The sequence below is a fragment of the Emys orbicularis genome, chromosome 11, assembly GCF_028017835.1.
Source record: "Emys orbicularis isolate rEmyOrb1 chromosome 11, rEmyOrb1.hap1, whole genome shotgun sequence".
Classification (NCBI taxonomy): Eukaryota; Metazoa; Chordata; order Testudines; family Emydidae; genus Emys; species Emys orbicularis.
The window spans coordinates 58,873,259-58,896,318 of record NC_088693.1 but is presented as its reverse complement, the minus strand read 5'-3'; the positions used below and the strand labels follow the sequence as shown (position 1 = coordinate 58,896,318).

General features: G+C 40.0%; 1 protein-coding gene across 1 annotated transcript in view; it reads left to right on the top strand.

Moving 5' to 3' along the window:
- TRAK2 (trafficking kinesin protein 2) overlaps window positions 1-23,060 on the top strand; it is a 64,556-nt gene that overhangs the window by 8,473 nt on the left and 33,023 nt on the right. The window contains exons 2-3 of the mRNA XM_065413149.1: window positions 13,062-13,377; window positions 15,538-15,732. Of these exons, the coding sequence (XP_065269221.1) occupies window positions 13,341-13,377; window positions 15,538-15,732 (232 nt within the window). The 5' untranslated portion in view covers window positions 13,062-13,340. The remainder of the gene's footprint in view (window positions 1-13,061; window positions 13,378-15,537; window positions 15,733-23,060) is intronic.

Here is a 23,060-nt window from a genome sequence, read left to right as displayed (position 1 = left end):
AAAGTGAAAGAATCAGCAGTAGGGAGAAAAGTCCATAAGGCCACCTGTATGCATCAAAAAACCAAGGAAGAACATAGAGACCTCACATTTTAATAGCTTATCTCTCCTTCAGAACATATGTTGTTTCATTAGCAGCAAAGAGACTGAAGATTTTGTTCCTTATGTATAAAGAAAAATAGTGTGGGATTCACAGTTGGCTCTAAAACCCAGTTGCTTAATGACAGAGTAACACTGACTAAGCAAAAGGAGCTAGTCCCTTTCATTATATAATCATGACACTGGCATTAATAAGGGAGAGGGAATATGCAAATAAACTTATTCTTCACAATCAGATAAAAAATTCTTTAGTCATTTAAAGGAAAGTGCTGTACACACGTTTAGGACAGCTCTTCACAATATGACAAAGTGACAGAGCCAGGGGCAACTCCAGATCTGTCACAACAGCTGTTTTAGGAGTAGAATTGCAAGAGAGCCAGACAGTGCTGGAAAAATAGTATCCTGCATGACTTATGTGTCTGATAATGAGTAGAGCCCTGCACGGATACTAAAATGTGGCTCATCGTCCGCCAGAATCAACCCATGACCCGACCCGTGATCCGCTAACCGTCTTTTATGTATATCCGCACCCGCAGCAGCAAGCCATCTCACAAGGGCTAGCGATGGGGGGGGGAGGGGTGGTTTGCAGGGGGAAGGGAGTGGAGGGGCGCATGTTCTTGCAGGGAAGAAGCAGCGTGAGGGCGGGGACAGTGGGTAAGGGGTAGTGTGGGCCCGGGGACAGGGTGTCAAGGAAAGGGGGCCATGCGGGAGAATGGCTTTTGCATCGCGTGCTGCTCCCGGGGTTTTCATCGCTTAGCATAATGTCTAGGAGACAATCACTGCCAGGTGAATGTTAAAATTCAAGTATGTAATTTTTTTTTATTGTATGTCTTAAAAACCCAGCCCATTTATTTTTAACCATCCCCAAATGTTGGATTTAAATTGTGACATTCTCTTTAAACTGTATTAGTCACAGATTTCAATTACCTTTTGTCATATATCACTTTTTTGTGCCATGCTGCTTCTGAAAAAGAAGACAAGAGGATAGAAACTATATCATGAATAAAATAATCATGGAGAAGATGAGCAACCTTGTCTGGCCCTTGCATCAGATATTAACTTTAATAGTCCTTTTAAAAAAAAAATTATACACGTTAAATTGTGCAAAAAGAGACATCTTTATATAAATTCCAGAACTGGTAACTGTTTGTGCCAAAGTTAAGTATTATAAAGCCAGGTTGGAAATAGGGTATTCCTGTGATTTCTAGGTGGATAAATCTAACTAAATTTGTAACTTGGAAAAGCAAGTTGCACTCAACAAACAAATAGAGCGTGATTACTCTTGATGGGTTGTATTGTACAGTGAACTGTCTGTTCTAATCCCTGGAAATGCCAAGTCATGGCAAGCTATTTTAAAGCAATAAGAAACCCCACAAATGTCAATAAGATGAAATGCTGTGGTACTGGTACATTTCAGTAAATGTCTCAGGGTTCTGCTTATGGATTTGCCTTTCTCTGTCTGGACAATGCAGTAGCTTAATATTTGCATGATGTCCTAGAAGCTGCAGAGAGTTTCTGGAATGGGAAGTAATTTTCTTTGTGTTGACTAGACTGCTGTTTGAGCAACACTGTGCTTTTGATGCTGTTGACTACAGTCTGTAGTAGCTCTGCTCTTACTTTATTTAGAAGAGATTTAAAGTGCCATCCTGCACAGATGGGGAGAAAAAAAACATTTTTGATGCTATCAATAATAAAAATGCAAAGGGAAAAAAAAGTGGTTTATTGTAAGGTGTTGTGATGAATCTTCAGCATCTAACCAGTGCTGAGTAGAGCAGTACTGTCACCTCCTGTGACTTGCATGTTATGCCTCTGTTAATGCAACCTAAAATTGCTGCTTTTTATTTATTTATTTATTTTGCAACAGCATCATGTTGCTGACTCATGTTGAGGTGGTGATCCATCACAGCTCCCAGATCCTTCTCAGCAGTGCTGTTGCCAAGCCAGTTATCCCCCATTCTGTATTTGTGCATTTGGTTTTTCTTCCGTAAATTTAGCACTTTACATTTGTCTTTGTTGAATTTCATTTTGTTGTCTGTAGCCCAGTTCTCCAATTTATCAAGATTGGCTGATGGAGCTAAAATTCAAAAGTGTTGGCAACCCCTACCCTGCCTAACTTTTTGTCATCTGCAAATTTGATCAGTATGCTCTCTATTCCTACATCCAGGTTGTTAATAAAGATGTTAAATGACATTGGACCTGAACAGATCCCCGTGGAACCCCACTTGAGACCTCCCTCTAATCTGACATCATTCCATAGTAGTTACTCTTTGTTTGCAGTTGTTTAATTGGTTATTACTCCTGGGGGGGTTCTGCGCCAAAAAATTCAAAATTCTGCATATTTTATGTGTCAAAATAATGCAATATAATCACACCAGTTTCAATTGTTTTGGTAATTTATTTAAAGTACAATACAGAAAAAAGTCACAATAAGTATTGAGCATTTCCTAAACACATGAAAGTTAAATTACAAACACTTGGTAACTAATAATCTGCATTACAGTTATAATCCTGGATTTTCATTTAAATTACATTACACATCACCAAACAGCTTCACACACACACCCCCAACCAAAAAAAAAGTTGAATGTCATTTTAAATTGCTCAGACTTTCACACATGACAGCCATACAGTTTTGCTAATCATTGTCCTGGACCTGGCTGGGTACTTTGGGAAGTACTTGGTTCTGATTGTCCTGGCGTTTTATAGGCTGCTTGGTAAATGTTTCATTTGCCCTCAGTCTTTTTTTTTTTTTTTTTTTTTTTTTTTTTTTTTTTTGCTTTAATGGGTAAGTAAAATAAATCCTGAGCTGTAATCTAACTCCATTGTGCCACTTTGGCACAGGAAAAGTGAGAAAGCACATAGATCTTCCTAGGTGAGGATTCTCTTAACTGTCATTTATAATAAGGCTCCTTTACATCACTCTGGCAGTATAGGGGCCTTAAAACTTTCACAGATTTTATGCTCCCGAGGGAATTGACTGAGAATGGGAACAGTTAAGTAACAATAGAAACATTAATAACATTAACATTAAAAGTCAGGTGCTACATTTCTGCCTCGGAAAGTGAGATCAATTAACCATTAACAGCAACTTGAACAATGTTACTAACTACACAGTCAGGCTGCTAGTGTCTCAGAGAATGAATCCATTAACTCAGGCAGGGCTGCTACATTTGTGCCTCTAGCCTGCCTCATGCATAATAAAAAGCACTACCCTTACACGCCAGTGAGCTGCAGTAGCCAGGAGGAGGAGAGTCACACTCTCTCTCTCTCTCTCTCTCTCTGGCTTGTTGGCAAGCATGTACGCCCAGCCCCGTCCCTGTCTCCCACCTCAACCCCTGACAGTGATCACGCAGGCACGCACGCCCAGCACCCCTCCCCCATCTCTGAGGCTGCTCCAGGCACACTGGAACAAACGCGCTGCCTGGGCTGCTGCGGAAGAGGCGCGTGTCCCCCGGCTGACTTTTGTTTGCATTTTTCTGCGCAGGGAGCACAGAAAAATGCGGGCCTTATGAATTCTGCGTCCCGCATGGGCGCAGAATCCCCCCAGGAGTAGGTTATGTATCCACTTAATGGCTATTAATATCCTGTTTCTCCTTGTTTTCTTGGACTTGAGAAAAAGCATAGGTGCAGTTAAATGTTTCCAAAGGATGTGCATAATTTACTTATCTAGATCGATTCACAGTTGCACACGTGTGAATATTCTCAATAGGCTGTGCTTACAAGCAAAGAAGCTATTGCTCACAAAAGCGAGGGTGCAAACAACTGGCCAGCTCTAGATCCTAAAGATGTTTGAAGTGCTTTTGTCCATCTGGGGCTTAACTCAGAGTTATAGTGCACGCAAGCCCATATCATGCCAGTGGACATAAACAAACATTCAGTTGAGCTGAATTGCATGGGAACTGCATGCATGCAACTGACAGGTGAATAACTGCAGAAGCAAACACGCCAACTTCTCAACAGTAGATGTGGGGATAACTTTTGTGTGTCTTTATGGATTAACAATTAAAGGTAAGAAAATGTTCACCTCTTCTGAGAAAAATCAGATAGGGCTTGGACCTGCAACCCACTTGTATAAAGTTGCATTAATCCGATCACGGGCTCTTCAATGCAACATTCTGTACTTTCTAGGGTAAAAGGCTTTTGAAATATGTTGTAATTTCCAAGTAAACTTTTTTCAAAAGTGAATTGTATCTTTTTTTTTTTTTTTTTAAGTTCATAGCTGAAACAACTTCCCAGTTTCCCCTCAAATTTTGACAAAAAAAATCTCCTCACACCACAGATCACATGTGGAATTTGACCTATGAACAAGATTTTCTTGAGGACATGAGGGAATGTGGAAACAATTACACTGGTCTACAATTTTTGAGAAGTCGTCTGCTTCAGAGATAAAATGTGCTATTTATTATGTATTTTGATTTCAAATATGACAATTAAAACAACTGATTGGCTACTGTTTCTAAGATATTTAAGTTTTTACATTTTATGTCTATGTATATTGTGTAGATAGTAGAGTTTTAATCATAAATTGTAAACCTAGGTCTTTTCATGTGTTTATGGTTGCTTTACATAATAATATTTCACCTGTCCTGTTTATGTAACACTTTAAAAATCAGCAAAAGGGTTATATAAATAAAACTTATTATGAAACAAAAGGCAAAAAACTATTCTGTACATAGTTTAGTCCTATTCAGTGTCTACTCGGCGCTTCTTGGCTTGTCTCTTGTATTCATTAAATGGAGCATCTCTTGTCACTGTCCAGCAATAGTCTGCAAGCATTGATGGGCTCCATTTGCCCTGATAGCGTTTCTCCATTGTTGCAATGTCCTGGTGAAATCGCTCGCCGTGCTCGTCGCTCACTGCTCCGCAGTTCGGTGGAAAAAAATCTAGATGAGAGTGCAAAAAAGGTATCTTTAGTGACATGTTGCAACCAAAGCTTTTGTATGCCTTGAGGAGGTTTTCCACCAACAACCTGTAGTTGTCTGCCTTGTTGTTTCCGAGAAAATTTATTGCCACTAACTGGAAGGCTTTCCATGCCGTCTTTTCCTTGCCACGCAGTGCATGGTCAAAAGCATCATCTCGAAGAAGTTCACAAATCTGAGGACCAACAAAGACACCTTCCTTTATCTTAGCTTCACTTAACCTTGGAAATTTTCCACGGAGGTACTTGAAAGCTGCTTGTGTTTTGTCAATGGCCTTGACAAAGTTCTTCATCAGACCCAGCTTGATGTGTAAGGGTGGTAACAAAATCTTCCTTGATTCAACAAGTGGTGGATGCTGAACACTTTTCCTCCCAGGCTCCAATGACTGTCGGAGTGGCCAATCTTTCTTGATGTAGTGGGAATCTCTTGCACGACTATCCCATTCGCAGAGAAAACAGCAGTACTTTGTGTATCCAGTCTGCAGACCAAGCAAGAGAGCAACAACCTTCAAATCGCCACAAAGCTGCCACTGATGTTGGTCATAGTTTATGCACCTCAAAAGTTGTTTCATGTTGTCATAGGTTTCCTTCATATGGACTGCATGACCAACTGGAATTGATGGCAAAACATTGCCATTATGCAGTAAAACAGCTTTAAGACTCGTCTTCGATGAATCAATGAACAGTCTCCACTCATCTGGATCGTGAACGATGTTGAGGGCTGCCATCACACCATCGATGTTGTTGCAGGCTACAAGATCACCTTCCGTGAAGAAGAATGGGACAAGATCCTTTTGACGGTCACGGAACATGGAAACCCTAACATCACCTGCCAGGAGATTCCATTGCTGTAGGCTGGAGCCCAACAGCTCTGCCTTACTCTTGGGTAGGTCCAAATCCCTGACAAGGTCATTCAGTTCACCTTGTATTATGAGGTGTGGTTCAGAGGAGGAGGATGGGAGAAAATGTGGGTCCTGTGACATTGATGGTTCAGGACCAGAAGTTTCATCCTCTTCCTCTTCCTCATCTGACTCAAGTGAGAATGATTCTGGTGCATCAGGAACCGGCAGTCCTTCTCCATGGGGTACTGGGTGTATAGCTGATGGAATGTTTGGATAATGCACAGTCCACTTTTTCTTCTTTGACACACCTTTCCCAACTGGAGGCACCATGCAGAAGTAACAATTTCTGGTATGATCTGTTGGCTCTCTCCAAATCATTGGCACTGCAAAAGGCATAGATTTCCTTTTCCTGTTCAACCACTGGCGAAGATTTGTTGCACAAGTGTTGCAGCATATGTGTGGGGCCCACCTCTTGTCCTGATCTCCAATTTTGCAGCCAAAATAAAGGTGATAGGCTTTCTTAACCATAGTGGTTATACTGCGCTTTTGTGATGCAAAAGTCACTTCACCACAAACATAGCAGAAGTTATCTGCACTGTTCACACAAGTACGAGGCATCTCTGCTCACTTTGGCTAAACAGAAATGTGTCCCTTTGCAAAATCAAACACTGACAAATAAGAGAACACGACACCGTATGATTTCTAGAGCTGATATAGGGCAATTTGTTCAGCAGAGTGATGTAAGCTTCGTTATGATTGCATCATCCATGACTTCTAGGAATAACATGATGCAATTCATATAATGTATGACGCAATACCAGCTTCAGATTGCATCATTCATTGTTTTGCCTAAAAAGCAAGTACTGTCCAAACCCAGTCATAGATTTATTCATAGATCCAGTCAAAGATGTATTTTAGTCATTTCTGGTTTAAATTGAAATCCCTTCCCTTTATAACTCACTTATCCTCCGCCATTCCCAACTCAAGGGTCGTAAATACTGACCCAATAGCATATCTTGAAAACTAGAGCCAATCAACAATTTTAAGCATCATTTTCGTTCTCAGTGACCCAGAATTAGTAAAGTTTGACTACATTTATTTCAGAAGCATTTTGGCTGTAGAGCAGTGTTATTGAAGTTTGTTTCAAACGTTATGACTAGCATCTCTCCATAATACTTTTCAGAGCCTATTTTGACAACTCAGTGAGTGAGACTTTTGTAAGAAATAGACTCTCACAAACAATATGAAGGTCCTTAAAAAGCTCACATATTGTAGATATTGATAAAGGGACATCATAAATGCTTGGTTTCGGAGACTGTTTCCAAAGTTTGGAGCTCATTCATTTAAGATAAATGAGACACAGTGACGACCTCTAGATCGCACTGTCCCATACATTTACCTAATGCTGGCTTTGTAAATGACAACTGCATATGTAATCAAGACTAAAAACAAAAGCATAACAATCTGTTTTATAAGCTGTTCTCACAAAAATGGGTATTAAACACAGTGGCTCATTTGCTTCCATATACAAATCAGTTTTCTGTGCTTTTTCCTTCCTGGGGTGATACTTCGTGGGGAACAATCTAACAGTCACATGTTTATGCTCCTATTAACTTGTCTCATTATTGCAATGTAATAAACAGCATGCACTATGCATGATTACTGTGGAGAGGAGCTAGGAGTACAGACTTTGGTTTATGCAGTCACATGGCAGGGTTACATTATATATGGGCTTATAATTCTAAATGGATTTGTTACTAGCCTCAGGGTTTATCAGTATTCAAAACTAGTAGTTGTATTGGTCTGTTCTTATAACTAACCAGGGCTTTTTAGTCTCCGTCATGAGACTAAATTTGTTCCTTTGGCAGCATTTCTGAAGTGATTGGGGCATGACTGGGAAGGGGTCATGGGTCAGAGCTGTGAAAGCCAATGAAAGCTGTGTTGTTTGCTTGTTTGGCTTTTAAAAGTTTCCGCAGTTTGACGTCTCCCCTCTTTTACTAACTCTTTGGTGTAAGGAAACTCTGCTTAGAGATTTCAAGGCTTTTAGATGTATATTTACCCGTAATGTGGCAGTAAAGAAGCTGCGTTCAGCCCAGCTGGCTAGAGGGTGCTTGTAGTGATGTATATTACCTGGAGGAGGGCAGAGTAGTGTATATGAAAGGGATATGCACCCATTGTTAAAGCATAAGTGCAGCCTGGGTGCTCTTGCTGCCTGTATTTCTTGACATGTCTGCATTCTCCGTAATGGGAAAGGCCGTAGGGAGGAGTTGTTTTACAAGAGGTAGTGGCAGATGGTGGCTATGTAGGATTGGGGAAAACGAACACTAAAAGGTGGTGGCAAAAAAATGGAGAAATCAAGTATTTAGTTTTAACTACAAACTGTCACTGTGTACTGAGAATAAAACTAACTCAAACCCTGTGGATTTTCTGTAAGATCACTTGCAAATGGGGAAAACAGATTTGTCCTCCTTACTATTTTTACAATTGGTTTATATAAAGAAGGCTTGAAAGGTTTTCTCCTTTTTATTATTTTTAAGTTGGAACAATTAGATCTTGTGTAGCCTGATGGGTGACTAAAGAATTAGTATTGCTGATACCAAGCATTAGTATTGCTGATACCAAGCATGTTATATTCATTTTCTTTTTTTAACACCTATTTATCTATTTGTGGGGGGCGGGAGGGGGGAAATCTTTAAGGATTCAAAACACCCTTCTTTTATTTAAGGTTTGATACTACCCATCTGAGTCATTCAAAAGAACTTCCTACACAGGGAAGACTAGACTTGATAGTCCTAAAATGGAAAATCTTGTGAGGGGAAAAATCTTTCAGGCTGGCTTAAATAATAAAGAAGCCATAAAGGGGCACAAATCCCTTCCCCCCTCCCTTTCTTTGCAATGTACCTTCAACAATTGCTTTAACTTTTTATTAAACATACAAGTGCATTCCAAGAAGCTGGAGAGCAGAAGTCACAGTCATACCAACTTGGACAGTTCTCTCCAGCAACTCCCTCTCCTCCTTAAAGCACTTCTGATTAGCAAACAGGTGCAAGCTTAAATAAATGAGTTTGCTCCCTGTTTCACCCTAGCCACGTTTACCCAATAGGAGCAAAGCAGGCCCCTGATGTTCCAATAACCTTGTGTTAATGCTTTATGTTATCCAAAGCTGAAGTCACTGCTTTAACCATGGCAGCAGTTTTGAAATAGATATCAATAATGTTCAGCTAAAAATCAATACTTTTTGAAAGAAGTGTCACAAATTGCTGTAGTAGCCAACATGTGTTCAGCCTAATATAATTAATTTTTTGTTTCAAAGTCAAAATGAAGACTTTTAATTGGACACAAAAAAGTAATTAATGGCAAGAACAAACTAAGGCCTTGGCTACACTTGCGAGTTACAGCGCAATAAAACTGCCCAGAGCACTGTACCTCACTCCCCGTCCACACTGGCAAGGCACGTACAGCGCTGTATCTCCCTGGCTACAGTGCTACAGGTACTCCACCTCCCCGAGAGGAATAAGAGATGCAGCGTAGTGGCTACAACTCCCGGGTGTCAGTGTGAACGAGGAGTTAACTTGCTGCGTTGTGATAATCCCCTTATCAAGTGGCCATTCTTCTCATTGTTGTGATGGCTCCAGGAATGTGGAAGTGCAGGTTCAAAACTCCGTACCAGAGAGAAAAAGCAAAGATTTTGCTGTTTGCTTTGAGTGAGTGAATGAGAAGCAGGGAGGGCAGAGGGGTCGGAACTTGCTAGGCAGGGTGCTGACACACTCTCAGCACCCCAAAACCCACTCTCTCTCCCCCCCCCACTCCCTGTCTCACTCCACCCCACCCCTCCCTTTTGAAAAGCATGTTGCAGTCACATGAATGCTAGGATAGCTGCCCATAATGCACCGCTCCCAGTGCAGCTGCAAATGTGGCCACGCCAGTGCGCTGGCAGCTGTCAGTGCGGACAGACTGCAGCGCTTTCCCTACTCAGCTGTACGAAGGCGGGTTTAACTCGCAGCGCTGTACAGCTGCAAGTGTAGCCATACCTTAACTCTAACAGTGTTTAGGTCTCTATTAATTATCTTGAACCTATGAGCGCTCCTTGGGAGTTGATAGTTGGGGCCAAGGGGAGAAGTGTTGGCAGTTTCTCTTAGAGCGGTATCGCTCTGCTGACATCTACACATAAAAGGCCCAGTCTTGCGGACCTTGGTGATGTGAGTAGTGCCAATGAGTTGAATGAGACTACTCATAAGTGAAGGTTACAAGATCTGGCCAAAGTTTGGGGAATTTTTTAGGGGCAGGTAAACTGCTTGATGCGAAATCTGTGTGTATTTGGGTATTTCAGGCTCATAGCTGAGTTAAGATCCATTGAGAGTTTGAAGTTGGTGTGCATGTTTTAGATAAAAAATGCCAAACTTCATACAGCAGAGAAAATGTGGTGGACCGTTTTGAAACATTTGATGAATAACGTTGCTCAGTCAGTGAAAAAACATTTTGTTATCTTAGTCTCTTCCATTAGGTTATAAGTATTGTAGGAGGTCAGCTTGGCTTTTTGTGGTACTGAATGTGCAATTCAGGTGACACTTCTAGCAGTGTTGAGCCTACTCTCAGTTCACAACATTCTCTGGAAAAGAGTTCCACAGGTTGACTGTGCGTTGTGTGAAGAAATACTTCCTTTTGTTTGTGTTAAACCTGCTGCCTATAATTTCATTTGGTGACCCCTAGTTCTTGTGTTATGAGAAGGAGTACACAGGTTGACTGTGCGTTGTGTGAAGAAATACTTCCTTTTGTTTGTGTTAAACCTGCTGCCTATAATTTCATTTGGTGACCCCTAGTTCTTATTTACTTTGTCCACACCGGTCATGATTTTATAGACCTCAGTCATATCCCCCCGCCCCTTTAGTCATCTCTTTACCAAGCTGAAGAGTCCCAATCTTATTAATCTCTCCTCATATGGAAGCTGCTCCATACCTCTAATCATTTGTGTTTCCCTTTTTTGAACCTTTTCCAGTTCCAATATATCTTTTTTGAGATGGGGCGACCCAACAAAATTCATGATGATGATTTATGGAAACAAGTAAAGTAAAGAGGATCAAACTGCAGGAATCGAGCAAGCCTTGGGATATCGCTTTGCTAATTTTTTAGATTACATATGAGACTAAACTTTTGACCTATTTGCATTATAAATAGATGTATTTTATATTACATCAGTTTTGCTTGATGCATCTTTTTGCTCTGTTGTATAATAGCAATTGATAGGTGTTATGGTCTCTAGAGTACAGCTTTTTTAAGAGATCTCGACTCTTAGCTCATTTGCAATCAGAAAAGAAATGGCCATCTTGATGGTCTAATGTAAATAAATTAAGGAATTGCCTCATAACTTGAGTACACAGGAAATCTGAGACTTTCAACATTTTTTAAGTGGCATTTCTGTTGAGTTAATGTAACAGCCATGTTTTTAAAAATATACCTTTTCAAAATGTTTTAAATTCTCAAACCCTTAATGCAGTCAGCTCACTAAGCAATCAAATCAGTGCTGCAAAAGACCTATTATGGATATCGTCTAGTCCAGGGGTTCTCAAACTTCATTGCACTGCGACCCTCTTCTGACAACAAAAATTACTACATGATCTTAGGAGCGGGGGGACCGAAGCCTAAGCCTGCCCAAACTCTGCCGCCCCAGGTGTGTGGGGGGGGCCAAAGCCCAAACTTCACTGGCCTGGACAGGGGGTCCAAAGACTAAGCCCAAGGGCTTCAGCCCCAGGCAGGGGGCCTGTAACTTGAGCCCCACCACCCAGGGTGGAAGCCCTCGGGCTTGGGCTTTGGCCCGGGGTGGTGTGGCTCAGGCTTCATCCCTGGGCCCCAGCAAGTCTAAGCCAGGCCTGGTGACCCCATTAAAATGGGGTCATGACCCACTTTGGGGTCCCGAGCCACAGTTTGAGAACCGCTGGTCTAGTCCATCCCCTGGCATTGCAGAATGTTCTATAAATCATGTTTTATATATGATGATACTAGGCTTCCTTCTGCAACCTATTTAAATGACAGCCTCCATGAAATAAGATACCAGCACTAATCCCAGCTATGGAAATACTGAAAAGTGATGGGCACTTCTGAAATCTACCTAGAAAATTAACTACTGATGATTTTATTAAGTAAATATCTGCAGTAATAGATAACAACTGGGATTATATTATTATTTTATTTTAAAGCAGCTAATAGCTGTGTCTCTATTCCTAAAAACAGGAGGGACCACAAGGCAGGTAGATATTGCTGCTGGCAAGTCTGAATCAACCTTAATGGATGAAGGTCCTTTCTTGGTCCGCAGCCAAATTCTACAGCTAGAGGAAATGGCAGACGCCCTTTAGGAAGTTTCTGCATTGTCTATTCTGATCCTGCCAAGTGAGATGTTACTGCTGACAGCAAGTCAAATCTGTGCTAGCTGTGGTAGATAATGGGAGACTTTGAGGAAATCTAGAAAGCATTCTTGAAACTTATCTACAACTTCAAGAAAATTTCAGATTGCTGAAGTTAGCAAAAGAGCTTGGATGCAGAGACCTCGCTTTTTGAGTTAGACTGTATCATCTATCGCTATTTTTGTAAGTTTACATGATAAACTAGCAATCCTGGCTAGAGGACAGCAAAAGCTTGGCTTCCTTAAACTGTTCTGGCAGTTCACCTCAATCTTAAACTGTAACATCACTTCTATTTTAGACCTGGGCTGCTAAGCAGGCACAACCAGTTGTGTGAGATTTTTACAGTGAACCATTATGTGATTTTCCTGTTAGGGCACACACTTGATTTTTTTCCCTTTAACATAATTTTACTAAAGAGCAGAGTCATACAGTTTTGTGTTTGCTAGAGTGTTGTTTTGATGTATCTAAAGAGATGACTAAGTCCTGCCCTTTAGAAACCATTACTGTACTTTGAAAAATAATTTAAACCCCTTTGTCTATGAGGCTGCAGGGAATCTACTTAGCTGAAGCAGCCATGTCTTAGGGCAAAAGAGAATGTCCTACAGCAGTGAACAACCCGGTCATACATTAAATATTTTATTGGAAGGGGAAATGAGTAGACAGCAACAGATGAGAATTGTGAGTTACCAAAACTGAGATTTACTATCTTAATAGAGAATTTTGTTTTTGTTTTGGTTCATTTCATGCTGCTCTTTGCATGTAATATATAAATTACAATCCAACATATTCCATGTCTTTGATTTCTAGATGATGGCTGATCTAAGAGAAACCATCACATGAAGCTTGCACAGTATGTCAGATAAAACTTTTACTGATCTGTACCTCTGATGAAGTATCAAGTGTCAAACCAAGAATATAACCCAGCCAGTAGAAGTGAGTTAAGAAAACCAGAGTAATTAATGCCTAGGTAGCTTGATGGATCTCACTTCAAACCAAAGTTATCCTTCAACCAAAGCAAGAAAGGGACTATGCACAACCTGAACACAGAATGCCATTCCTAAATAACTGAAGCGTGAAGAAACCCTCATGAATATCAACCACGGAGATCCGGAGAGCATCACTGGTAAGTTGGAAGGGCAGCTCCAGTCTCAACTGCAAATTCATGGAGTATTTTGAGTGCAGCTAGCCTGAAACCCCTGATCTCAGCTTTAAATTGTGTGAAGCAGTTATCCAGTAGTTCACATGAACAAGAATAGTAGATCCTTCATAAACTAAATTAATTCATTCTCCACCCTTCCAAACCATCCATTATTATATTTTTCTCACCACATAAAACTTTTCTCCAGTAGATAAATGTTTGTTCTTATCAGGGATGGAATGAATGAGTGTTGGAGACCCCAAGTGATTTTTGAAGGAGTGGTGGGAATTGACAGAAAAAGAAAGATGTGGCTTCAAATGTGATAGTTGAAGCTGTAAGAATACTTTATATTTTCAGGTAAAAAGCCTGACCGTAATCCAGGCCACTGCTGCCTCTCCCTTCCCATTCATGGTGAGTGGAGAATTGTGGCCAAGTTCCTTCCTTCCTCTTGGATCTCTTTGCTGTAACTTATTCAGACTCCCCTGAATTCTGTGCCTTTTTTTCATATTTGTAACCCAGAGGAGGTTGTGCCTCAAAAATGTCAGAAATCATTGATATAACTTTGAGATTTCTAAAGAATGCACGTTGGAATATAAATACAACTCTTCAGCTGACAGCCTGTGGAGTGGTGTCCAATATGTGGCCCTTAAGGAAGACTGTCCCTGAGAAGAAAACTTGTATTTGATTATGGATTGAAAATGTGTACCCTCAGTTATGTATGCCCTGTGACTTATAAACTGACATGTTTGAATCAGGCCTGCCACCAGGAAGGAGGGAGTTCACGGGCACTGCCTCCCAGGTCCACCACTGTAACTCCAGGAGAAGTCCTGTTAAGATCTGGGAGTACTCTGAGCTGCTGCTGCTGCTGGCTGCCTGCTGCATTGGAGGGAAGGGAGGAGAGTGTAGTACTAGCTGCTCCATTGCCTGCTTCCCTGCTGGCTGTGAGAGCCCTAGGAGGAGCAGGATAGGAACTTGGTTGGCTGTATCTCAGTCTAGGCCAGTGCCTGGCAAAGGATGGCTGCCCTCCCGCACACAGGGCAACCCAGGAGAGGTGAAAAAGAAAAACTGAAAAACAGCAACCAGTTACAGCTACTTGATTCTCTGCATCAGCTGGGTATGGTCCCCAAAGGACCTTATGCTAGCTAGGTATAGGCAGAGCACAGCATGCCCCAGCCACTTCCCATCCCTTATGCCCAGGAGAGCAGGTGTCAGCTTAATTGGGTCTGACCTCTGGGCAGGGAGACTCTTCAGCAGGCTTCTTGCGTTTCCCCTCCCTTGAACAGTGCAAAGGGACCAGAACAAGACAGAGAATCTGTCCCTATGTCTTGATTGTGTTCCTTTTGAAATACATTTGGCACTCAGGCTGAAAAGCTCTGACACCTCTGAACTAGGAGTACTTGTCCTTTAAATGATGGTATCTAAATGTAATATACTACTAGGTGCTTTCCTTTCATTTTTCTATTGGTGGAATACAAAGATAGAATTAGAAACTGCCCTCCATTTTGGGGGGTGAGGAGGAGTCACTCCACATGTTCACTCCAATCCATAACATTTCTCATGGTTTAAAAAAAAAAAAAAAAAAAGCTAAGTTTTTAAATAAATGAAATGTATTCTACCATTAGGGTGTCACAGAAGGGATATGCATCACTAAACTGAGAGAGAAACTGAAAGGCAAGAAAAAAGTGTGGTTAAATTGAAAGGTGCAAGAGGATATTCAAGACAAACAGATTTCCTTCCAAAAAGGGAAATGCAGCCAGAGTAAAGCCTACAGAAGGTAGTACAACCTATAGCAGGTAAAATGAAACATGGAAGTTAGGAGAGCTGTGATGGACTTTGAGAGCTAATAGCCAGACATAAAAACAAATAATAAAACTTAAGTATGTCAGAGCCAGGAAGCCAATGAGAATCAGTGAGTCTGCTAGATTCACTAGAAGTAAAGGGATCAATTAAGGAGAATAAGGATATTGCAAATACTAATATTAAAAAATCATGCTACTAGTGCAAATTCATTTGCTGGTCAAAGTGAAATATCCTTGTGTAATCCCTCCTATGTAGAACAATTCTTTTCAAATCTGTGGGTTTTTAAAATAGCAGATTTAATAGTAATGTGCTTGCTTTGGTTTCATGGCACATGTTCATCTTTAGATGTCTGCTCCAATGAGGACCTTCCTGAAGTAGAACTGGTGAACATGCTGGAAGAACAGCTACCACAGTATAAGCTGCGAGCGGACACTCTGTATCCATATGACAACCAAGACTGGCTCCAGGCCCCCTCCCGCTATAGCCATGTCCCCCAAACCATCTCTCCTGTCCTTGCTGAGGAGACCTTCCGTTACATGAGTGAGTATTTCTGGTTATCATGGAGATCTTTGCATCATGTGAAATGAAGTCATTAAAGTGATTAAAAAGTACTCTCTTACTGAAAGATTCAGAGCATTGTGAACACAGGCAAAACAAAAAGCTCTGTTCACAGGGAAACGTTTCTAATTCACTGTTCCAAGAAGCTAGAGTCTGTGCATAAGCAGTAAAGCAGTGGTCCCCAGACTTTTTGTGGTCAGTAGCACATTCATGTTTTCAGAGGAGTGTGGCGGGCGCCAACAATTTTTCAAGGCTTATTTTGTATTTGTACATTAAATAATATAAAAAACATCATATTCATAATATATGAATCCAGAGAGAAGAGAGAAGCCGCAAGGACAGAGAACACTGGCGCCCGCAGCCCCGGAGTACTCTGTCCCCAGCAGGCACGGGGCCGCGGCTTCTCTCCCCTGCTGGGCACTAGGCGGGCGCCCATAAATGCCCCGGCGGGCGCCGCGTTGGGGATCACTGCAGTAAAGGGTCTTGCTGTAATGCTCTGCAAGTCATAGATATAGTCCTGTTTTATTGCAATTGAAGTCATTTGGGCTTCATGGGGAAATTGGGAGCAGAAACGGTATTAGTGCATGTGGTTCCCTAAGTATGATGACGCGAACCTGGAATATACCAGGTATTGCTCAGTGTCATGCATAATTTGTCCCAGTTATAACTTGTTTTAAAATATCACTTTTGTTTTAAAATATATGGCTATGTAAACACAAGTGGGAAGAGATGAGATAAGAACAACCTAAAACACACCTTTTCTTCTTAATAAAGAAGTTTTACTTATTTAAAAAAAAAAAAACAAATGTGAACTGTGGTTATAAAGCAATTGGATCAGCCAATATAACTAAAGAGATGCTGTCCAATTAAAACTCATATTTAAGAAAATCTTTACCTGTTATCAGTAACATCTTAAGATTAGGGAAACCTAATTTATTAAAAAGCCAAAAAACAATAATGCTTGTTATTTGCTCTGAGCATTTCTCTCAGATTGGTTGATGAAAACTGATTAGTCAGTTTTACTTTTGCCTGTGGGCAGTTTGACTTTGATTCTTGTGTAATAGCTCTGACCTGAGATATTTTGGGTTGGAATCACTATAAGGCAACATTTAAATCCAAATCACTGTTTCCATTGAAATTTGAAACAAAACTGTAGTTACAATATTTCTGCTTTAGTTTGTAAAACCTTGTTCTTACCAAAGCTAATTTTTAGCCTAAATCATCTTGATGTGGTGTCCTTTTCAAATTAATGTACACTTTAATGTTCACTATATAAATATATTGTCATGTTCACTGTCAGGAAAAACATTTTTAGAAAACTTTTATTACATAAAACATTTGTAGCCTATAGGATGTTAGGTTGAGAAATAAGTAGAAATTAGGTTTTGGTTAAGTTAGGTTAAGTACTGTATAGAGGAGTATGGGAAATTGAGTTTGTTAGTTTGAGTAAAAGTTAGAGATAAGTTGGAGACAGGAAGATGGGAAAATTTAATTTAGTGAGGAAATGACTCAAGGTTATGTTGTGGCTGTGTTTCTGGTTATAACTGGTTCTAGCAGAGTTTTTAACAAGGGTTTAGAGAATTTTGAATATTTTATTAAAATGCTATCTGAACTGATAGCATGGAAGGATATTGGTGCAGATGTTAATTTAAATTATGTGTAATGTAAAGAGCCAATGAAAAGGTGGTGGAAATTAGAATATAGTTAGGGCCCTACCAAATTCACAACCATGAAATCTGGTCTCCCCCTGTGAAATCTAGTCTTTTGTGTGCTTTTACCCTATACTATATAGATTTCACAGGGGAGACCAGTGTTTCTCAAATGGGGGTCCCGACCCAAAAGGGAGTTGCAGGGGGGTCACAAGGTTATTTTGGGGGGGGAGGTCGCGATATTGCTACCCTTACTTCTGCACTGCCTTCAGAGCTGGGCGGCTGGAGAGCGGTGACTGTTGGCCGGGCACCCAGCACTGAAGGCAGCGCCGCCACCAGCAGCAGTGCAGAAGTAAGGGTAGCAGTATCACAACCCTCCTACAATAACCTGGCAAAACCCCATCCACCCACACAACTCCTTTGTGGGTCAAGACCCTTACAATTACAGTACCGTGAAATTTCAGATTTAAATAGTTGAAATCATGAAATTTATTATTTTAAAAATCCTGTGACTGTGAAATTGACCCAAATGGACCATGAATTTGGTAGGGCACTAAATATAGGGTTTTATAATAGTTAGGTTTAGTGTTAATTAGTATTAAAATGGAATATAACAGGAGTAGCCTTGCTAAATTGTGGAGAGCGCAAATTAACACCAAAAGGTACCGTTAGATTACAGGATTATACTTCATTCTGTTGTCAGTGGTCTGATCACCCAATGATGCACCATTCCATCTTTTAATGTGAGTATAATTGTTGCATCAGTATAAATGGTAATTGTATGCCTGTTTTGCTTAACTGATCATTTTCCCCTTAAATAAAGTTTGGTTCTATCATTCAAAGTGTCCTCTAAGTTAAATTGTCTCTAATCTACCTAGAGGCTTGCACCTGAAAACTAATTTCAGTTGAGTGCATTCTTAGCTTTAACAATTTAACCTTAATTGAGAACATTTAAAAGTCCAGGTTTGATATCATAATACCATATTTTATAAATAAATTACTAGATAAACTGAAATGGAAGCACTTTACATTTAGACTTAATAGGTTTTCAAGTAAGCAGCAAAGTAGTTGGAACATAAAAATTAAATTCACTGTTGACAGTGGCTACTACCCCATAACTCCTGGTTATTATAGGGAGAGAAACTGAGGTTTTACTGAACCTTTAAGTCACAAATGCTCAGCAGTCAGTTGATGAAGATATTAACCTGAAATATCCTTAATGAGATTCCAAAATGCTGAAGCCATGAGAATGATAGTTCATGCTTTGGGTGAAGTTATACTGCTGTGTACCATTTCCCCCCCCCCCCCCCCGCCACTTCAGCTAGAGTTGAAAAAACTGATATTTCTTCTGCGGGGTAACAGCGTCTAAGCACTGTAGGTAGGCAAAGACTCCTTAAACCCACAGGTGTAAATCACAGCATTGTCCTGGAGCTTTACACCTCTGAGATAGGAAAAACTGGCTACCAGGGAGTTGCCGGGGTTAAAGTCTTTCAAATGAAAACAAAGTTGCTATCTACTCAACATGAACCTTAGTGATCCTCTGGCCATTTCCGTAAGAGTAAGGATGTTCCCCGTTGCCTTTTGCAAAAATGTCCATTCTTGTCATGCTGTGTAGTAGTTTATTGAATGACAGTTCATTGCCACCCTCCACCTCAGAGGTGGCTGCATTTCATTGCTGCTTTGTTTGTGTAGGGCCTGATGATATGAGATACGGAACAACCTCTTTTCGTATTTGTTGTTCAGAAGTAAGGGTGCTTAGTATCTTGCAGGACTGGACTCACATGTGAAGTGCTTTGGGATTCTTTGTGTGGTAGAAGATTTCCTGCGAATGGCAAATATTTTTTAACTGCAGTAGGAATCCAATCAGCATTCATCATATCACATGCTGGAAAGGCAAACAAATTCAGTGACTATCAATTGGTTATCTTCCCATTAGGGCTGTCATGCAATTAAAAAAATTAATCACGATTAAAAAAAATTAATCGTGATTAATCGTGCGATTAAACAACAATAGAATACCATTTATTTAAATATTTTGGATGTTTTCTACATTTTCAAATATGTTGATTTCAATTACAACACAGAATACAAAGTGTACAGTGCTCACTTTGTTTTTGATTACAAATATTTGCACTGTAAAAAAAACAAAAGAAATTGTATTTTTCAATTCACCTAATACAAATACTGTAGTGCAATCTCTTTATCATGAAAGTTGAACTTACAAATGTAGAATTATGTATGAAAAATAACTGCATTCAAAAACAAAACAATGTAAAACCTTAGAGCCTACATGGCCACTCAGTCCTATTTCAGCCAATTACTCAGACAAACAAGTTTCAGAGCGGTAGCCGTGTTAGTCTGTATCTGCATCTGATGAAGTGGGTTTTAGCCCACGAAAGCTTATGCCCAAATACATTTGTTATTCTCTAAGGTGCCACAAGGACTCCTCATTGTTCAGACAAACAAGTTTGGTTACTATTTGCAGGAGATAATGCTGCCCGCTTCTTGTTTACCGTGTCACCTGAAAAGACGTTCGCATGGCACTCTTGTAGCCGGCGTCGCAAGATATTTACGTGCCAGATGCGCTAAAGATTCATATGTCCCTTCAGGCTTCAACCACCATTCCAGAGGACATGCATCCAGGCTGATGACGGGTTCTGCTCAATAACGATCCGAAGCAGAGTGGACCGACGCATGTTCATTTTCATCATCTGAGTCAGATGCCCCCAGCAGAAGGTTGATTTTCTTTTTTGATGGTTTGGGTTCTGTAGTTTCCGCATCAGAGCGTTGCTCTTTTAAGACTTCCGAAAGTATGCTCCACACCTCGTCCCTCTCAGATTTTGGAAGGCAGTTCAGATTCTTAAACCTTGAGTCGAGTTCTGTAGCTATTTTTAGAAATCTCACATTGGTACCTTCTTTGTGTTTTGTCAAATCTGCTGTGAAAGTGTTCTTAAAACGAACATGTGCTGGGTCCTCATCCGAGACTGCTATAACATGAAATATATGGCAGAATGCGGGTAAAACAGAGCAGGAGACGTACAGTTCTCCCCCAAGGAGTTCAGTCACAAATTTAATTAATGCATTTTTCTTTTTAACGAGCATCATCAGCATGGAAGCGTGTTCTCTGGAATGGTGGCCGAAGCATGAAGGGGCATACGAATGTTTAGCATATCTGGCACGTAAATACCTTGCAATTTCGGCTATAAAAGTGTCATGCGAATGCCTGTTCTCACTTTCAGGTGATATTGTAAATAAGAAGCAGGCAGCATTATCTCCCGTAAATGTAACCAAACTTGTTTGTCTTAGTGATTGGCTGAACAAGAAGTAGGACTGAGTGGACTTGTAGGCTCTAAAGTTTTACATTGTTTTGTTTTTGAGTGCAGTTATGTAACAAAAAAAAATCTACATTTGTAAGTTACACTTTCACAATAAAGAGATTGCACTACAGTACTTGTATGAGGTGAATTGAAAAATACTATTTATTTTGTTTATCATTTTACAGTGCAAATATTTGTAATAAAAATAATATAAAGTGAGCACTGTACACTTTGTATTCTGTGTTGTAATAGAAATCAATATATTTGAAAATGTAGAAAAACATCCAAAAATATTTAATAAATTTCAATTGGTATTCTATTGTTTAACAGTGCGATTAATCGCTGTTAATTTTTTTAATCGCGATTAATTTTTTGAGTTAATTGTGTGAGTTAACTGCAATTAATTGACAGCCGTAGTCCTGATAGTAAAGCTGGCAGCTTTTCAGGGAGAAAATGGCCCAGTCATAGAGCATTTTTGAAGTGTTTGAATTTGAATTTGTTAAAATGAAATGTCATAGTAGGCTCCCAAAAGGATTGAATGTGGGGGTGGGAGAATCTTTGAGTATTTTGATGAATTGGTAGGGGCACTAGGTACATATTTTCCACAGGAAAATAGGGAAATGAAATGACTTTTCATACAGCAACTGGAAGAAAATAGCTTTTAGTAGAGGTTAATATTATATTTGGACATAATATAATATTCACTGTGAAACAAATTTTCCTTGTACATGCCTCACTAAGAAGATTTTGTCATTAGTCTGTGGGCTTCCTCCTAGGGAGTATAGTAATAAAAAGGAATTATCATCTGAATTTGGCTTGACATGATGTCCCACAATCTAAACAGAATTTTGTTCTGTGACTCAAAGGTTCAGTTCAGAATTCTATCTAAATGTGTCAGATGTTTAAATATTGACTAGACTGTGTTTTATTGCCCTAGTTTTCTGATAAGAAAATTTAAAAAACAAGTAAAGTGAAAGCTTTACTATTGCCTTAAAGCACATTGCTGTGTATCAATAGGGTGTGTTCTTGCCTCTGAGCCCAGAAAAATTGAGACCACAGTTCACTTAGATTTGAAAACAACTTTACAAGCTTTACTGAGGTACTTTTGTTGTCAGTGTCTGAAAGCGCAATTTTTCAGTATCAAACTGTTCTCACACAAGAGGCCCTTTGAGCAGTCCATCAGAGACTGAATTTGTAGCCTTCAGAGTAAGATGCAAGGCTTTTGAAACAAACAAAAAACCCTCAGAAAGTTAATTGTTCTATTAACTGATTGTAATCAAGGCAGTAGAGTGGGTGGTATTTTTGCAAATAAAGAGACAGTGATTTTACTTAGTTATTCATTGGGATTCCTTCCTTTCACAAAAATCTCTAAAATGGGACTAAACATGACTTTCCAGTTCATCCAGTGGAATTTATTTTTTCTGAAATCTTAAAAAAAGGAAATTCAAAGAAAAATATCACTTCTAGAAGGAAAAATGTAACCTGATCAGGAGAGAGATTCTTGGAGTTACTGTAGAAATACTCTTGTAGTTTTCAAAATAATGCATTCCTTAACAAATACAGTGAAACTCCATCCAAGTAAGATGAATTCTTGTTATTAAGAAGAGCTACTCCATTTTAGGATTTAGAGTTCCATGTAGTCTGGACGTTTTTGTATATTTTTATTTTTATTATTGTTAGGATTTGTCCCTACAGTGGTCACTAGGCACCCTATAGGAACCAAAAAAAAAAAAAAGCATTACACACAATAACTAATCCTGTCATTAATGACTGGCACACCTGTTGGACTCTGGACACTTTCAGGGAGAGTTGCAAATTGTATTTATTTACAGACACTGGCTCAGAGTAACAGGCTGTGGATTCTGAGACATATGATACCAACCCCCATAAGTGCAATCCTACAGACAAACAGAAGGGCCACAGCCAATAGCAACTGTATCAGAGGATATGGATAGAATTGATCCATGTACATTCATTCAATTTAAAAAAACTTGGGTACTGCATAAGTTTAAACAATTGTTAGGCAAAATGGGTTTCCACACTAGAAGTGATAATAATTGGGAATAAAATAATAGAAGATGTCATAGTTCAGGGCACTTGCACCTGTATTCCCCCTCGATGGTCCGGGAAGGGCACCCAGTCTAGGCTTCTGGCTCCCCAGCTGTTGCCTCTCTTGGGTGGAGATGCATCTCTCCTTTCTGACCAGGGTATTTCCAGGCTGCACAGCTCCCTGGTTATATTGTAAATTCACCGGCAAAGTGAGACTGCATGAGCAGCCCTCTTTGCTTTCTCTTCAGAGACTAACAACAGTGTAATTGGCCACCGTTAAGATACCACATAGTTC